The 15,946-nt window shown below is 39.0% G+C and overlaps 1 protein-coding gene across 19 annotated transcripts in view; it reads right to left on the bottom strand.

Annotated features, from left to right (window-relative positions):
* The window catches only part of LOC118406541 (neuron navigator 2-like), a 239,444-nt gene that overhangs the window by 162,985 nt on the left and 60,513 nt on the right, over positions 1-15,946 (bottom strand). For 16 of the 19 annotated variants that reach the window (XM_035806608.1, XM_035806604.1, XM_035806605.1 and 13 more), the window contains exon 1: positions 2,667-2,840. The exons of the other annotated variants lie outside the window; for them this stretch is intronic. In XM_035806608.1, coding sequence (XP_035662501.1) covers positions 2,667-2,825 — 159 coding nt within the window. In that variant the 5' untranslated portion in view covers positions 2,826-2,840. Of the gene's footprint in view, positions 1-2,666; positions 2,841-15,946 lie in introns of those variants that run through there. 19 annotated transcript variants of the gene reach the window in all.

Below are 15,946 nucleotides of genomic sequence, written 5' to 3'. Positions count from 1 at the left end.
ACATGACTCACAAGTTTGGCCTCAAAGTCAAAGTCGCACTTTTAAACGCAATTAGTACTGCACTGTTTCCTAGAATCTGCTGGCAGACCACTGACTCAGACGAGTCATAGTACCGTAAGTTCCAAAAGTTATTAAAGAAGGAGTAAAAACACTAAATGTAAATGTTGATTTTTTACAAACTATAAAACCAAATCCCCGCTAAAAAGAGGCATTACAGTATTCATTCACAGACGCTGACTAGACTATCTTTTTTAAATGAATGTCAGAATAAAACTGGATACCATTGGGTAAAAAAAGTGTAGACTCATATAGACCTGAAAAAAACACAATCTTGTCTTTTTCCAACACGAATGTCAACATTAATTCAAACATCCATATGTTTTTATGACATCCTCATCATCATAATTCATTCCTACAATGATCTTATCTTGTTATCTGCACCAGGTGCTTTCTACAAAATTTCACCATTTACGCTCCCTTGACTCTCCTTGCTCCAGACCTGAATTACACACAACATGTGATGCAGACTGCTCCGAGAGTACTAACAGGGCTCCAAATACCACCTGCATATGCAGGTTAGTGCAGGTAAAATTGGAGCTGTGCAGGTATTTCTGGTGTCTACCTGCACCTAATCTTTACTGGTCCATGTACTGGGTTTTATACATAAATGTCATGTGAGGTAGGTGTATGTGGATTGTTATTAGCTGCACTGACCGTTACCACCTATGAAGTATATATAAGAATAAAATAGCAATGGTTCCTGAACAATTTTAGTATGATCCATACTTCCTAAATTCAGAGTGGTGCTGGTAAAATTTGTCTGTTGCAGGTAATTTTTTATTTTATTTATTTATTCACATATATTTTGCGAGTATGAGGCGGAAAGCACAAATTGCTTATGTTAAGCCTTCTACTCAAGAAACATACGCATAAAACAAGAATAGTAAACGACATTACATACATAAGTACAAAATGGATAACAGAAAAATAAATTTAAACAAGACAAGTTGGTGCTGAATCAATTAGGAGAACCTGCCTGTACAATGGATATAGGTAATGACAAGATCAAAAATGTTATTAAGGTAAATTTCAATGTTACCTACAACAGTGCAGATACGCAGAAAAACCTATTTCGAGCCCTGACTGAGCATGATAATTGGTAGTTTTTTTGGTACCCTCGTAAATTTTCCCAACTGAACCCAAGGCTCTCATTAGTGCGACTAGAACCTGGTATGAATACAGAGTTTCAGCTTTGAACCTGAATCTGTATTCATGTACTGTAAATGCATTAAAGTTCGCGAGGATTTAATTTCGCGGTAGCGGGGAAAAGGACTTTTCGCGGTGGATTTAAGTTCGCAGTAACACCATAGACTGCAATCTAATACCAAAATAGAAAAATGTTCGCGGTCGTTTTAAGTTCGCGTTACATTAATCCACATTTATCGCGTTACATTAATCCACCGCGAACATTTCTGCATTTACAGTATTATGAGGAAGGCCATGTTGTTTACCAGAACAAATACTTCATGTACTAGCTGTGATATATGTACTTGCTTGAATCTGCAATACATAGACTGTTGGCTTCAACTGATAGTTAGTTAAAATTGTTGTCTTTGTCAAAATTGTTATCTTTTATCACACCTCAATATATGTTAAAGAACCCACCACACTTCTTGAAAATACTTGTTGTCCTTCCCAGTCGAGTGGATCAAACCTTACAGTCCATTCTTAGGTAGTTTGTATAGTTACTGCACAAAACAGTGTCATACCCTTTATACGTTATGCTAAAAAACAAACATACTATTGATTGTTGCAACCATAACTTCCACTATACTACTACCATTTCTACAGCCAATCTGAAGACAGCCTTCCTTTCAAGTGTCAATCATTTGATAAGTAAACTTTGTATCCTTTCAGTAATACTTGAGGTACTGTAATTCCTGATTTTTTTCAATGTACTGGTATGTTCACGGTTTTCACAGTGACGACTGTAACGTGAACTTATCATTACTGATAATAAATAATTCACAGCCTTTTTTTATGTGCACTTGCTGCGACAGTGAACATTTAGTTCCGAGAACAAGTTAAATTTTCTCAGACCGTGAAAGTTTGGTACCGAGAAGACAAAGTGAATTACAGTAACAGTAGCTTGACTTGTATCATCATGTATTAGCATTACCTTTTTATTCAATCCACGCTGCGTCGCATCTACTTCGTAATTCGCTCCACGCCTTTAAAATTCCACCCCAGAAAATGACTGATAAGCCCCCATCAATTAGAACACTTCAACATAAAAGCCCCTCATTTGCATAAGTATAATGAAGCCACACAAGAATCAATCCACAGCATACCAATGATGTGGGAGGTGGTTGGATGGCATTTCAGCACCAAGGAAAGTGTTACAACAAATGTGACAAAACCTCCCTCTATGACAATGGTATAGCCTGCTGCCTGGATCAAAATCTGTACAATTGGATCAATCCATTCTGTATATAGAGGAGCTCGATGAGTAATACAGCTATCCGGTCATAGAAAGAAAATGTCTTGAAGCTCTTCCTTTGTGAAATGTATATTGGCCAATGTCGTCTTTAACATAAAGGGTGAGAATAGTTGGGATGCATGGTTCAAAAAGGAATATTAACAGTACAGATAGTGTAAGACAATACCTGTCTTTGCACACACTGGAAGAACACCCAGTCCTCGTAGGTAAGCTCCGCCAGGCTTTCCCCGGCGAGGCTTTCGCGCGACGCCGTATCACGTGACAAGGAACGGACCTGATCCTCTGGTACACATATCGTCCTTCTGAATAACGCTATGGAAAACATGCAACACAAGAACACGTTGATCTAAACAACATGCATGAAATTCAGAAATTGGCTCCATGACCTAAATCCATAGGTCATAAAAACAATCGCTGTATCACTATGTTGATCTAACGTTTGTTAATACATTTTCAATATGCCTAAATGGATGCAAGAAAAATTCTCTTTATCATTGTAAGGGTTTACATAGAAAAGACAGAATGTTTTTCCTGAGCAAAAAATTTCTTCAAAGAGATCAATTCAAGATAACACAATTTTCCACTTTCCTCTTTTCACTAAACTGATTGGCTCACTTTTCCCTTTTTCCAATAACATACTTCTACTAGAATTACACATAGAGCTACCACACTATTTCAATCAATTTAACAGCTTGACAACAACAAACTGCAGCACAATATGAATATCTAATAAAAATTCAATGTTACAAGTCAGACTAGCAGACATTATCACCTTCTCTTTTTCATAATTAGCTTGTCAAATTTCAAGTAAAATATTTCTAGGCAAACAAAGTTCACAAAACTCACCAGAGGAAGTCATATCGAACACTGCAATGTCTTCGAATCAAGAACAAGATATCTCCAAGCCACAGCGATGAACAGTTCACAAAAGGGACCTATTCTCAGCGCCACTCCAGCCCAGAGGCCCAGTTATTCAAAAAGCAATCTAATTCTAGCAGGCGCTGCATAAAAACGCCACAAATTGCCAACCCGCCAGTGTTTACCAGGCAAGTGAGACAAATGCCTGCACGCGGCTGCTCCCTTTAAAGCTGATGTTTCTTACAGATCAGCTACGAAAAAACCTCTTCAACATTCATGGCCAGCTTTGCCATCTGGTTAGATAGCATCTACGAAGGCAAATTACAGTAAATAACGTTATATGTTTACTGGCCTTATGCCATCGGCTCTCGGCGCCTTTCAAGCGCTGTGAACGCGAGACACATCAACACATTTGAGACGAATTAGACAACGAGACAATCATTTAAGAGACAAACTTCTGGCTCCACTGAAGACACCATTTGTGACTCAGCATCTGGAAAATTGCCAGCGTTTCCAGACTGTTGAATTGGAAGAAAGAAAAAAGTCTTCCCTGGCTTGGAATTCCGTCTTTCAGCAATCTCTCTACGACAAACTAAATCCGATGGATGGATTTAATCCTGAAATACTGTCTCATGTTCATTTTGACGAAATAGCCAATTTACGATAAAGGAAAACATTCATTTGGCCAGCCTGTGCACTGACCAATAGCAGCGCTTCATCGGGAAGCAGTCAACGAGGCTGGCTCCATCAGTTAGACAGATTGGGGGACAGGAGATCACAGGGGAGACTATGGGGTTATAGATGTAATAAATACAGGACAACAAGGTTAGATACTCAATCAGGCAGCAACAAGGTGAGGAAATACACAGTGATGATATGTCATCAATTTTTTTTTTCTTCTAAAAGTAGCTTCAATTTATTCTATTATATCAAATACTGGACTGTCTCCTGTCTTGAAGATTTTTGTCCAGCCCCCTCTGCAGGACCCATCCTTGGACAGAAGGACAGATCCTAGACTGGAGACAGACCTGATTAAATAACTCTCGTTAATTAAACAAATCTGATAAATCTATGTCTTTATGGTACATGATCAGGACTTGGGTAAAGAGAAGTCTGATAGAGTACAGAATGATAATCATGAAAAATTGAAAGAACAAAGTAATAGAAGCTAAAATGCACATTATGATTTTCACGTTCACCCTGTGGCCTTTGACTTGAGACTGGTAGAGGCAGTGGGTTGTTAAATCATTGTGTTTCAGAAGAGGGTCTGCATGGAGGGTCCCGACAACGATTTAGGCTGAATTCAAAAGAGCCCCCTACATATTACGCAAAATCAAGGAAGGCAATTACGCTAAATTTGGTCGCTTCGCTACGAGTTACGAGAAATAAAAATAGGCTGCCTACGCCTTACGGAAAAGAGCATGCAGATCCTCTTGGAAGGTAATAGAAGGTACAGCTCATTCCTCTCCTTCCTACAGTTCTTACCTCCTGAACCAAAGTCAGGTACCCATTCTACACCTTGGAGGAGTGAGGAAAGACATGTTAAAAGCCTTTACCAAGGACATAACATCTAGCTAGGAATCAAAAACATAACATCTCCATCTCATGTCCACTAGCCTAGCCACTAAGCCATTCGATGTTGTTTATACCCCCAACACAGCCCTAAACATTTCCCAGACACCCTACTTATTTGGTTACAGCGACCTTGTAAAGACATTATCTTATTGAGTGAGTCTTTTCAAAATTAGGTAGCAAATGTTAAATGGATTATGCTCAATATCTATTCCCTAGGCTTTCTATATTATGTGGAATTCCCAATACACTAAAGGTATTTTGGTAAATAACATTAAGTAAATCAAACAATGCATTCCACCCCAGGGAACTAACCAATATTTTAAATAACCAAAATACAATGATATCAACATTTTGCACCATTTAGAACATTGTACTTGGCATCGTGAATATGTCTAATACTCTATAAAAACAAGCACATATCTAGAAAGTCAAAACAAAGTTTAGAATGTTTTGAAAGAATTGAATATCTATGTCACTTAGCTAATCATAGATCTGCAAAACAATTTCTTCTCTCTCACCTCAAATTGCCTCTACATACAGTGTAAAATGCGTATTTCCTTACAAAATATAGATGTGCTGTACATGTATGTACAGGACTATTCCAATGGTACTAGAAATAAACTCCCTTGAAAAAATTAGGCCACCAATTTCCCAGTGATCAGTTTTAGGCTCAGGACGAAGCAATTAAAAAATAATCCACTGAAGACCAGATGGACGAACATCAATTAGTGGATCGAACAGATGTCATTTTTCTTGATTGAAATCCGCAACCAACCTCGGATTTCATCCCACTCAAAATCGACCGTGTGAATCTCCGATCTACCGGGTACCAGGAGAAACAAGCTGCGCTGCTGTGATAAAGAGATCGTCTACTGTTTTCTGCCAAGATCATTAGCTTTCAGCAATTATAAATCTATAAATTGCAAGCAACGTTCTACAGGATGCTCGTACCTACAAGGGTTCGTTCATTTACATAGACAGAGGGATATACCATAGCACCTTACCTTGATTTTTTTCAACATAGAACGATACCTTTGGCTGTGTCAAATTTCCAGTACAATAGATGTACATGTACATTTCAATAAATTTTTCCCTTTATCGATTGTTCTGCATGTTCATTATACTGATGCTGAAGAAGAGTGATGGCTGTCACTCTAAACCATCCAGAATTAATCTTTTTTAGATCTTATTCTGGTGTAGAAATTTACATTTTTTCACTTATAGTTATAAAAAATGGAAGAAATCACAAGCAGTGCATGACAGAGGATTCAACTTTCCTCCCTTCTTTATTTAACAAGCAGAAAAGTGCTGATGTTTACCTCTTGGTGGGTTTATAATTAACACAATAAATCCTGCAAACCAGAGAGGCAGAAAATTGTGATAATCCTGCAAATCTCTTGATCCGCTGTCTGTTTGGTGGCGATAAGTAATTACGAAGGGGATTGAGTGAAAGAAATTATTCACTTCCAGTGGAGTAGAATAAGTCTAAGTCTGGCATAATCTTTGCTCTAAACTTTTCTTCATATTTTATCAAAACTGAGGAATGGAGATTATAATGATACCTTTTTTTCACAGAATTTGTCAATTGTCATGGAAACAGTCACAGTTACCAGTGCAGTATTGGTACTAGTAGAGTTTGAAAATAAAATCTTGCTTTGTCTGGGTACCATCCTCTTGCTGTCCTCTTCCCAGCTTTCATGAAGGAACGAGTACTTGTACTTGTGTATGGCAGCCCCAGCAAACTAAATAGGATGGCATGTACATAACCTACCGGAAATACCAGCTATGCCTAGCTAAACAAACAAAACCAGTTAAAATCTCAGCTAATAAGGCAATATCCTGCATATCTAGGGTACAAAGTGTCTAGAAACGACTTCCTACATTTTTCCCAACAGAATGCTTTTACTACATCTAAAACAGGTTTGTTGTTGGCATCATAGGAATCCCCTATAAGAACCAATTCCACCTCTGTCCTACTAATCAAGCAGTGAAACAATGGAGCTCCTTCAGAGCTGGTCACTCCCACTGGCCCCACACTGTTGTTACAGCTCATGTGGGCAAGACTTTCCCAAAGTATCCACTTCTCAAAGGTCTCAAGGTCAAGTTTGTGTTGAACTGATTAACAGCATCAGGGCAAGAGGCTGGGGGTTCCCAGAACTGTGGAAGCCATGGCTAGATGCTAAAGGATGTAATTACAGTATATAACAGCATGATCACACACTTACTCACTCACTCACTAACCGGTTTAGCGTCCGTTGTTCTCTATATTGCAAGGGTTGGACGTTTCGTCAAGTCGGTTTGGTCTGGTCACATGTCAGTAATAATTTCTTGGCACATGGATATTATTAGAAGAACAGAACAGTAGTCAGAACATTATTATTCTAGTCAGAACATTATTGTGGGGATTTTGACGAATATACAAGTGTTCACAAGGTAGAGGTAGATCTAGAGGGTATCATTTCTGTCTTCAATCTCTACCTGTATCTAGACTAGAGTATAAAAAGTTTCTTTCTTGGCATCTGCCAGAAGGAAGCATCACTAATTAAATTTCCTCCCAGGGTCTCCTGGGTACCTTCAGTGAAACACTTATATATAAGGTAAAGTTTTAAAGGCAGTCATCCTCAATTAAGGCAAAGCATGATGCTTTTTCAAGTAGCTAGCAGTATAGGTATAGGGCTTCACTACAGCTTGTTTTTTCAGACAAGCACAATGGGTCACCAAAACTCTTCTGATAAGTGACCTGGGTTCCTTTAACATTTGGTACCAGACACAAGAGTACAGGCAGAAGAGTGCTCTCACTTCCTCACACTTTCACTCATGATTTATCCCTTACCTTTATTCCCATGACATGGCGTTAAATGCTTTTCCCTCAGAGACAGATCTAGTCCACTGAAGACTGTTGTCTTACAAAATGGATGACCCGTAACATGTGCTGTTTCCTCTCAATCTTCCCTCTGGACTTTCCAAACCTTCTCTTACCAATTTTTCCCAGGGTGTAGTTTTACCTGGGGTCTTTCACGCCCAAAGCCATGAAGAAATTGATGTCTATTTTCTCTACCCTCTTTTGTGCAAGGGTTCTCTTGAGGAACAAAAGCGCCACCAAAGAAGAACAAAAGTGCAACCAAAAAAAGAAAGTGTGTTGAAGACAAAATACTACTCAATCATCTCTCAAGACACTAGTACTTGTCTGGTTGTGAAGATAAAAACCTTTTTGTCAAACATAGAGAACTTTTGTCTTCCTTTTTAAATTGTTTTAAGGATAATTTGCATAATAGTTGCTAAAAATATAGACCAAGTAGGATCTAAACTTTCTGTACAATATGAATATTAGTAACATGAGAATGATAAATATCTAACATTCTACAGTATTTATTCTTGTGAAGTCTGCAAGGAAATAGCTCAAATTGCTGGAAGGCAAAATGCAAGCTTTTTCCTATCTGTCATTTCCTGACTGTTGCACAACATGTCAACATCTGCACTCCTGTACAGCCGAGGTCGTTGACAGCAGGCGTAATGTTGCACACAATACTGTAAATGCATTTAAGATCTCGGGGATTATATTTCGCCGTAGCCAGAAAAACAACTTTTCGCGGTGGTTTTAAATTCGCGGTATCACCATGCACTGTAGTCTCTTACTGCCATGGAAAAAGGTTCACGGTGGTTTTAAGTTCGCGGTGAAGCGGCTGCCACGAAAACCCGTGAACATTAAACCACCGCAAAAGTTTCTGCATTTACAGTAGTGTTGCACACAATACTTCACACATCACCTGGGTTTGTCTAGACAACGGTCTAGACTCGCGGAACTCGCAGCACTCTGACGTCGATTCACGCTTTGCAAACAAGGAATGCCCCTATTTTTGTTTTCCAACAAGAACGAAAAATAGAAGGAACACATAGTGTAGCTGTTGAAAGATTTCAACCAACCAAACCTTGGGTGTCATCATGATGTTCTTTCAATCTTTGGCAGGTCAATTTGTGCTGTATTGATAATTTCATCCATAATTCTTATTGGTATAATTGATGTACATACAAATTCTCTTGCAGAAGGCAATACTCTGGCATGACCTGAATCAGGTAATTTTTCATTGTAAGATAACCAATCATAGACGCAGTCTCTGACGAAGACGACAAAAAAGATTCCTGGCTACAAAAGTTACCTGGGGTACCTGACAAGTCACGATCTCTTATAAGGCACTTTTAAGACATCCAGTAAAATAAAATACATCTATGAGAAATCTGATCAGCACACACTTTTCTCTTGTAACAAGTGATACACAAAAGGGGCGAGTAGAACAGAAATAAACAATATATACAAATGTCCTGTCAGGCCAGGGTTCAATCGTCCGAATCACAACACTAGCAGCGTAACTGACTGACCCAAAAGCCTGACAGGCGTTTGGCATGGTCAGTTAGCACTACTTGAACCCCCACTGTTACACAAGGGCCACCTACATGGAACACACCACTTTCAAGGCCAACAAGTGTGGGACAACAACCTCCCCAACTCCCAAAACTTCCTCTCCCCTCATCACAGGATCCTCTGGTACCAAGGCCATGAAAAAACAATTAGTCAGGGGAAATGTGGAGGAATGGGGGACCAGGACCTACATGTCACAGAGGAACTGTACTACATAAATCACTCCCAGTCAAGGACTTCCCTTCTTCCTGCAAGAGTTTGACACTTCTTTCCTTGGATACAAAATGTTTGGAGGATAGCAACCTTAGAATGGAGAATGATATAGAGCAGTTTGTCCTGAAGATGTCAAATTCAGAGATAACTGTTTTGGGGGGATGTAGACCATCAAAATTTCTCTTCCTGCAGGAGTCTGACACTTCCTTCCTTGGATACAAAATGTTTGGCAACCTTAGGATGGAGAATGATATAGTGCAGTTTGTCCTGAAGATATCAAACTACGAACTAAGACCTGTTTGGGGGATGTTGTTAGTAAAAAAAAATCAAAAGATTTTGGCTGGTATTTAAGATATTAGATAGGCTATTAAATGATAATCAATATCAGGATCTACCCTTAATAGTTTTGTGATTTCTGTTTAATTGATGTGTGATTTCTCCACATTCGTTGCCTACATAATAAAAATTCAAAATGAAACAAAATTGTTGTGAAGATCTGTGTCATGAACACTTGGCTTTGATAATAGAAGAAGGAAAGCTGAATAGAAAATGTCTTGAAAAGAATGTTTTTGAGAATCTTTCAATTTCAAGTGCTTGCATACAATGCTATCTATGTGTGTTGATTCACACAATTAAAACACCTGTCAATAAATCAAATGTTACAAGTCAAAAAGAGTGTCCACACTTCACAGGTTTTGGTTTTTTTTTTGGCAGCCCTTTTGAAACTATAGAAGTGTACCCTCTTCCCCCAAACATGATCAGTAGCTCTTTCATGTTGGACCTCACAGCAGGGCCATGTTCAACCAACCCTATTTTCCTGTATTACTAATTCTATGATTACAGTTTGTGTTCTACCTGGGGAGAACATGGAAGGTTTCAGGGAAGGTCTTTCCTGAGAAGAGGTCGTAAGGTCAATGAAAGGTCAAACAACAAAGGAGAGGTCATAGAACTACAAACAATGCTAGGAAAACGATAGTGTTGGTTATCAGTAGGGAGTTCAGCAATAGGATAATGAGGTTGACAAATTATGTGTATTAAAAGAAAAAGTGATCTTAACCAGTTAAGCGCACTAAAGAGAAGCTCTTCCACTGGTTGTGACAGACAAGAGAAATTCTATCTACAGTATCAACCTGCTCTCCAAGCAGAGGTTGAAGGGGAAAAGTTTTCCGTATATGCCGTCTTTTCCTGTCAGCTAACCCAGATGGCATATAAGAAAAAGGGTCATTGGTTTTCCCATCAACCTCTGCTTGGAGAGTGATGGTGTCTGGAAATTTCACAAGCTCTTTTTGACAAGCACATGAACTGCTACCCTTCCAGTAACATGAAGAGGCAGGGTCACTAACCAGTGGACTACACAGATGTATTAGCCTCTACCAGGCTCTACAGTTTGCAAACTGTACTCCTCGGCCATCTAACTCCTCTGGTGTGTTTTCTGTCTTATTTGGCCAATTTTCTAGCCTGGTATCCAGCCGTAATATAGCTCCCGAGTCTCTTCTCTCCTCTTTGGAATTACATGATATTTAAATTCCAACTGATTTCAAATCAACCGGGGCCAGACATAATGCATCGCAAAGAGGAGAGAAGAGACTCGGGAGCTATATTACGGCTGGATACCAGGCTAGCCAATTTCTACTATTTTTCCAGCAACCTGTGGAGGCTAACACTGTATATAGTACTTGGAAATCATAGTCTTAAGTTCAGCCTGAAATCAATTATCGCAGACAAGTTTAAGGTTACCATTCTGGGTCATGGGAACTGGTAAAGTGGATGAGATTTAAGATCAACTTAATGTCCTGATGTATCACACTACAGGACAGGGTTACTTTCCCACCCTTCTAGGGTGGACTACCGCTGTACAACCTCTTCCTGTGTGTTATATACTGTTTCCCCACATAAGTAAATCTCCATAAAACTGTTAAGAAACTGCACAGAAAGTGGAATCTGTGAACAAAATTATCCAATCAATTTGTCAAACATAAAAGGTATCAAACATCTTATTTCCTCCTCCTATTAACTTTATTGTCGGTTGTTCCTGTCTCACGAAGGTTAAAAGTGCATGCACATAGTCTTATAGATAAATGAATAAAGAAAGAAATGAACAAACTGATAATTTGCTTGTACATCTCTTTGGCCCCCTTTACACATTGCAATAAGTTTAAATAAAATAGAATCAATAGCTACACAGCTAGCTTCATGGTCACGTGACTTTGTCCAAAGTCTTATCATTTTCCATTCCTACCATATATTTGTTTAACAAAGCATAATAATTTACCTATAGAGTCATTTCCACAATAAAACTATATGACACCATTGCAAATTATAACATAGCTTACAGTCATGTTTCTTATCTTATTTCAACCTCCCAAAAATAATCAAGTTTGTGAGGAAAGAAAGCATGGCTTCATACAGAAGTCTGATACAGGAATACCAAGTGAACACAAACATTCAATCTGAAAGTAGATTGTTGTGAAACAGGACCTGCCCGCAATCTCACCTGGCCTTTTTGTTTATTTTCACCACGGGAACATAAACAAAGTGTAACTGTTGCATCTGACAATGGAACAGGGCTCTAGCCAGCGTCCGTTTTTCCGTCAATTGACGGAAATTTGTTGCGTCTGACGGAAAAATTTTCAAACCAATCCGTCAACCTTGACGGACAAAAATCCTTGGTGGAAGCTTCAGGCGGCTTGGGGACGCCATCCACGGCCGTAAAAGCCACACACTGTTTGTTTTGCTATTGTTATGATTGTTGACAATGTGTGTCGGTGCCCTTTCGCATACGATAATCTCATTAAAACCCGTTTTTCAAGGTCTCAGTTCAGTCCTTCCAAGGACGTTGGTCCTTCTAATTAATTTTCTCGACGATTGGCTGACGGAAAAAAGTTTCGAGCTGGCTAAAGCCCTGCAATGGAAGTATTGTACTCTACATTACAACACCCACGATGTATGAATCTTTTTCTCACAATAATCATATCTCCTTAACTTTTCACTACAATATTTGTGATAAGTCACTTTTCAGTAAGCAGGGCTCGAAATTCCCAGCTTAAGAAGTTGGGTGCACCAAAAAATTTTTGGGTGCACCACTTAAATTTAAGCAATAACCAGATAATAAAACTTAGTTCAAGCTATCAAATCGTAAGCAAGTACCATGAGAGACATTTTTAATATCTTTCTAACTTAGATGTCAAGAATATGAGGTATACTAGTGTACTTTGATATCTTTACATACATAAACCTAAGAAAATATTTGGGTGCACCGTGTACACCCACAAAAAATAATTGGGTGCACAGCTCCAATTTTGGGTGCACCTGGGTGCACATGCACCCAGTATTTCGAGCCCTGAGTAAGTAACTAAGTTATCTGTTTAGCATCTAATCTCTGTGAATCACTTTATTTGGTGTATGAGTTAAGTGCAATTCTCATCACAACTGAAAGGTGGCACTATTTTACTATATGGTTGGGTGTGCTAGATGTATTGTACTGCAAGGCTGTATGTCCATATCAGCATGTTAATTTGTCATGACTGTATGTGTACATATGTCGGTGTGGCACTCATATATGTACAGTTTTAAACAAATAGAAAGGAATATTTACTTCATGCAACTAATTTTTGCTTCCTTTATTGTTTTCAGATATACAGCAAAGACACATACCTGTAACATTTCATCCAACATGACAAATGATGATGACGACAACAGACAGCAATACAGCATCGGCACATCAGGAGGGAAGACATGGAAGAAAGAGGAGAAAACATTAGATATCACAGTCTAAATCTGGTGCAACATAAGCAATGAGAACATTATCATTTGGGAAAATGGGCCTGTGGATAATGAGTAGAAAAGATTTGTTGATTCCCCTTGCTGTCAAAAAAAAGTACAGACCCTGTCAGAAGACTTGGCACACAACAAAATATGAGGGTGTGTCTTCAAATTCTCAGAATATAAAATTTTTTTGCTTACTCTAAGACGCTCTGGTTTACATCAATGTCAAACGCATCAGACATTCTTCACGAGTTACCACAACAGCCGGGCCAGAGGATTTGGCTGACAACAACCCGAGCTCATCAAACTTCACTCCCTACGTTTGGGAAACATGCTGGAGTGAAAGATATCTGTTTCCTTAGCTGGGAGGCCGTAAGGACAGACATGACAAGTCAGCTTGCCTTACTGAGATAAAGGAGTCTGTTTACATGTTCCCCAACACCAAATGAAGTGATGGCAAGGAGGCAAGGACTGTTCATATGTTCCCCAACACCAAATACAACACCAAGGCCTAGAGAACATTTGAGAATTCAATGAAAACAGCTTAAGATGGTAGCAAAATTACCCCAGGTAAATTCTCTGAAAAACTCTTCATGCTAATACAAAGACAAACCTTTTTATTTGCTATTTTCAGCACTTGCCAATTTCAAGCAAACTTTAAAATGAAATATGCTACACAGATATCGGACTCCAAATATTAGGTGTCTTTATTTTCATCTTTGCTAGCTACTGTCTGCGATAAGGTCCAAACTGCCCCAAAAGACCACACGCGGCACACGGGAACCAATAAGATCTGGTCTATATGGACAGGTGCTTACTATAGACAGCATTCTTTATGCTTGTGTCAATGGGGAAATCATCTAAGTGTCTACCAAGTCAAGAAGATGAATTGTACAGGTTTGACTTTCGTATCCATCGTATGCATCTTTTATTATACTGCTGCTAGGATCCCTGTCACAGGGGTAGGCAGCAGTCGGATAGTCTTCACACTGTGCTTCCATGCGGCTGATCTGTCCAGTGACTCCAACTCTGGGCTTCAACAACTTTACTTTGATAACAGAGAGTGAGGTGGTACAGCACTTAAAATGTCATGTATCAGGAGAAGCAGTCATCCTTTAAATCAGGAATTCCAAACTCTCAGATCTACAAGATTTAGACATCAAAGGTAGCGGTAACCATCCGCACATAAACAAAGAAGTCACCTGTAACGTATACAAACACAAATACAGGGGAACGACACGCAAACAGGCAAAACAACTCGGTGTTTAAGTGACTGGGTAATGTCAGTTAGCAGCTCTAGGGTGGCTACTGAATTCCAAACAAGTAGGGAGGTAGGACGGTGCACTGGGGGCAGGTAAGGTGGGGAGGGGGGCAGATCCTTGGAGGCAAGACATGACACACCTGCCCATGACATCGTAAGGGCAAGACCACTTTTAAGTACCCAGAGGAGCATAATGGAAGGATGTAAAAAGGTAATTACAAGTTATCAATATTTTTCTTTTTAACAATGATTATGATAACAATAAAAAAAATAATGTTATGACTTAAAAAGGTGAGAAGCGAAAAAGTTTGCAAACTTGAAAGAGAAAAGGAAGGCTGATAACAGTGTTTTTAATAGTTAAAAAGGTAAAGGGAGCCCCATAGCCTTATTGAGGGCCTTAAGGCAGTGGGTTGTTATCAACTGTGTTTAACGTATTATGTATTGGAAGGCACAGGCCATTTTACCTCCCCAACCGAAATCAGGTACCCATTTTTTTTTTGCACCTGGGCAGACTGATATTGATGAAAGTGGCATGGGCGATTTGACATCACTGTTAGTTAGATTTCATCTTGACAAGCCTTCTAGCAATAAGGCACTGGCCCTCTACCAAATAGAGTGGACTAAAGACGCTTTGGCATGTCTGAAGATATACACTACACAAAGCCAAGTGTTTAAGCAGCCATGAAGTGTTAGATAACTGAGCGATAACCTCTTCTACAAGTGTCCTCGCCAGACACAGTACAGGAAAACCTTACACATTCTAACCTTGATCTCAAAAGGATCGCAAAGTTATCGACCTTGAAATTCCCATGTTTTTGTTTCTTTCTTGCATTACGCTCCTGATAACTGTCTAAAGTCTTGGCATTGGGCAGACATGACTACCTTGGGGATGATAGGTGATAATTGACATATCACAGAGTCTGACAGACTCACTTATTATTGCTCTCTATTGAGGTAGGCTTTGGCAAGTAGAAAGAAGGTAAATATAGATTCTACACATACGCTAGCTCACCTTTATCCACAGGGTAACCTATCTGCTGTTAGGATGTTTTTAAAAACTGGGTATTTAGGGATATCAAGTCCACAGACGGTGGTTTCAAACTGTAATATTTTCAAAATCAACCTTCATAAAGTTTGCCCTTCGGACAGAGGTGAACTAGCGTTAGACTTTGGCCTATGGAAAGAAGATAAAATGTTGTTTCTACATGTAAGATTATAATTATAACATTGTTGAAATATTACATGTACACCAGTTTCAAATCAGTCATTCAAACAGCCACTAAAATCGGTGAAGAGTGATTGATGTCACTCAAAATGTCCAGAAGTAAATCTCTGAATCTTATCCAGTTGTATAGTT

The sequence above is a fragment of the Branchiostoma floridae genome, chromosome 19, assembly GCF_000003815.2.
Source record: "Branchiostoma floridae strain S238N-H82 chromosome 19, Bfl_VNyyK, whole genome shotgun sequence".
NCBI classification, from domain to species: domain Eukaryota; kingdom Metazoa; phylum Chordata; class Leptocardii; order Amphioxiformes; family Branchiostomatidae; genus Branchiostoma; species Branchiostoma floridae.
Note: the sequence above shows the minus strand (reverse complement) of the source record. Positions and strands in the feature narration are given on the sequence as shown.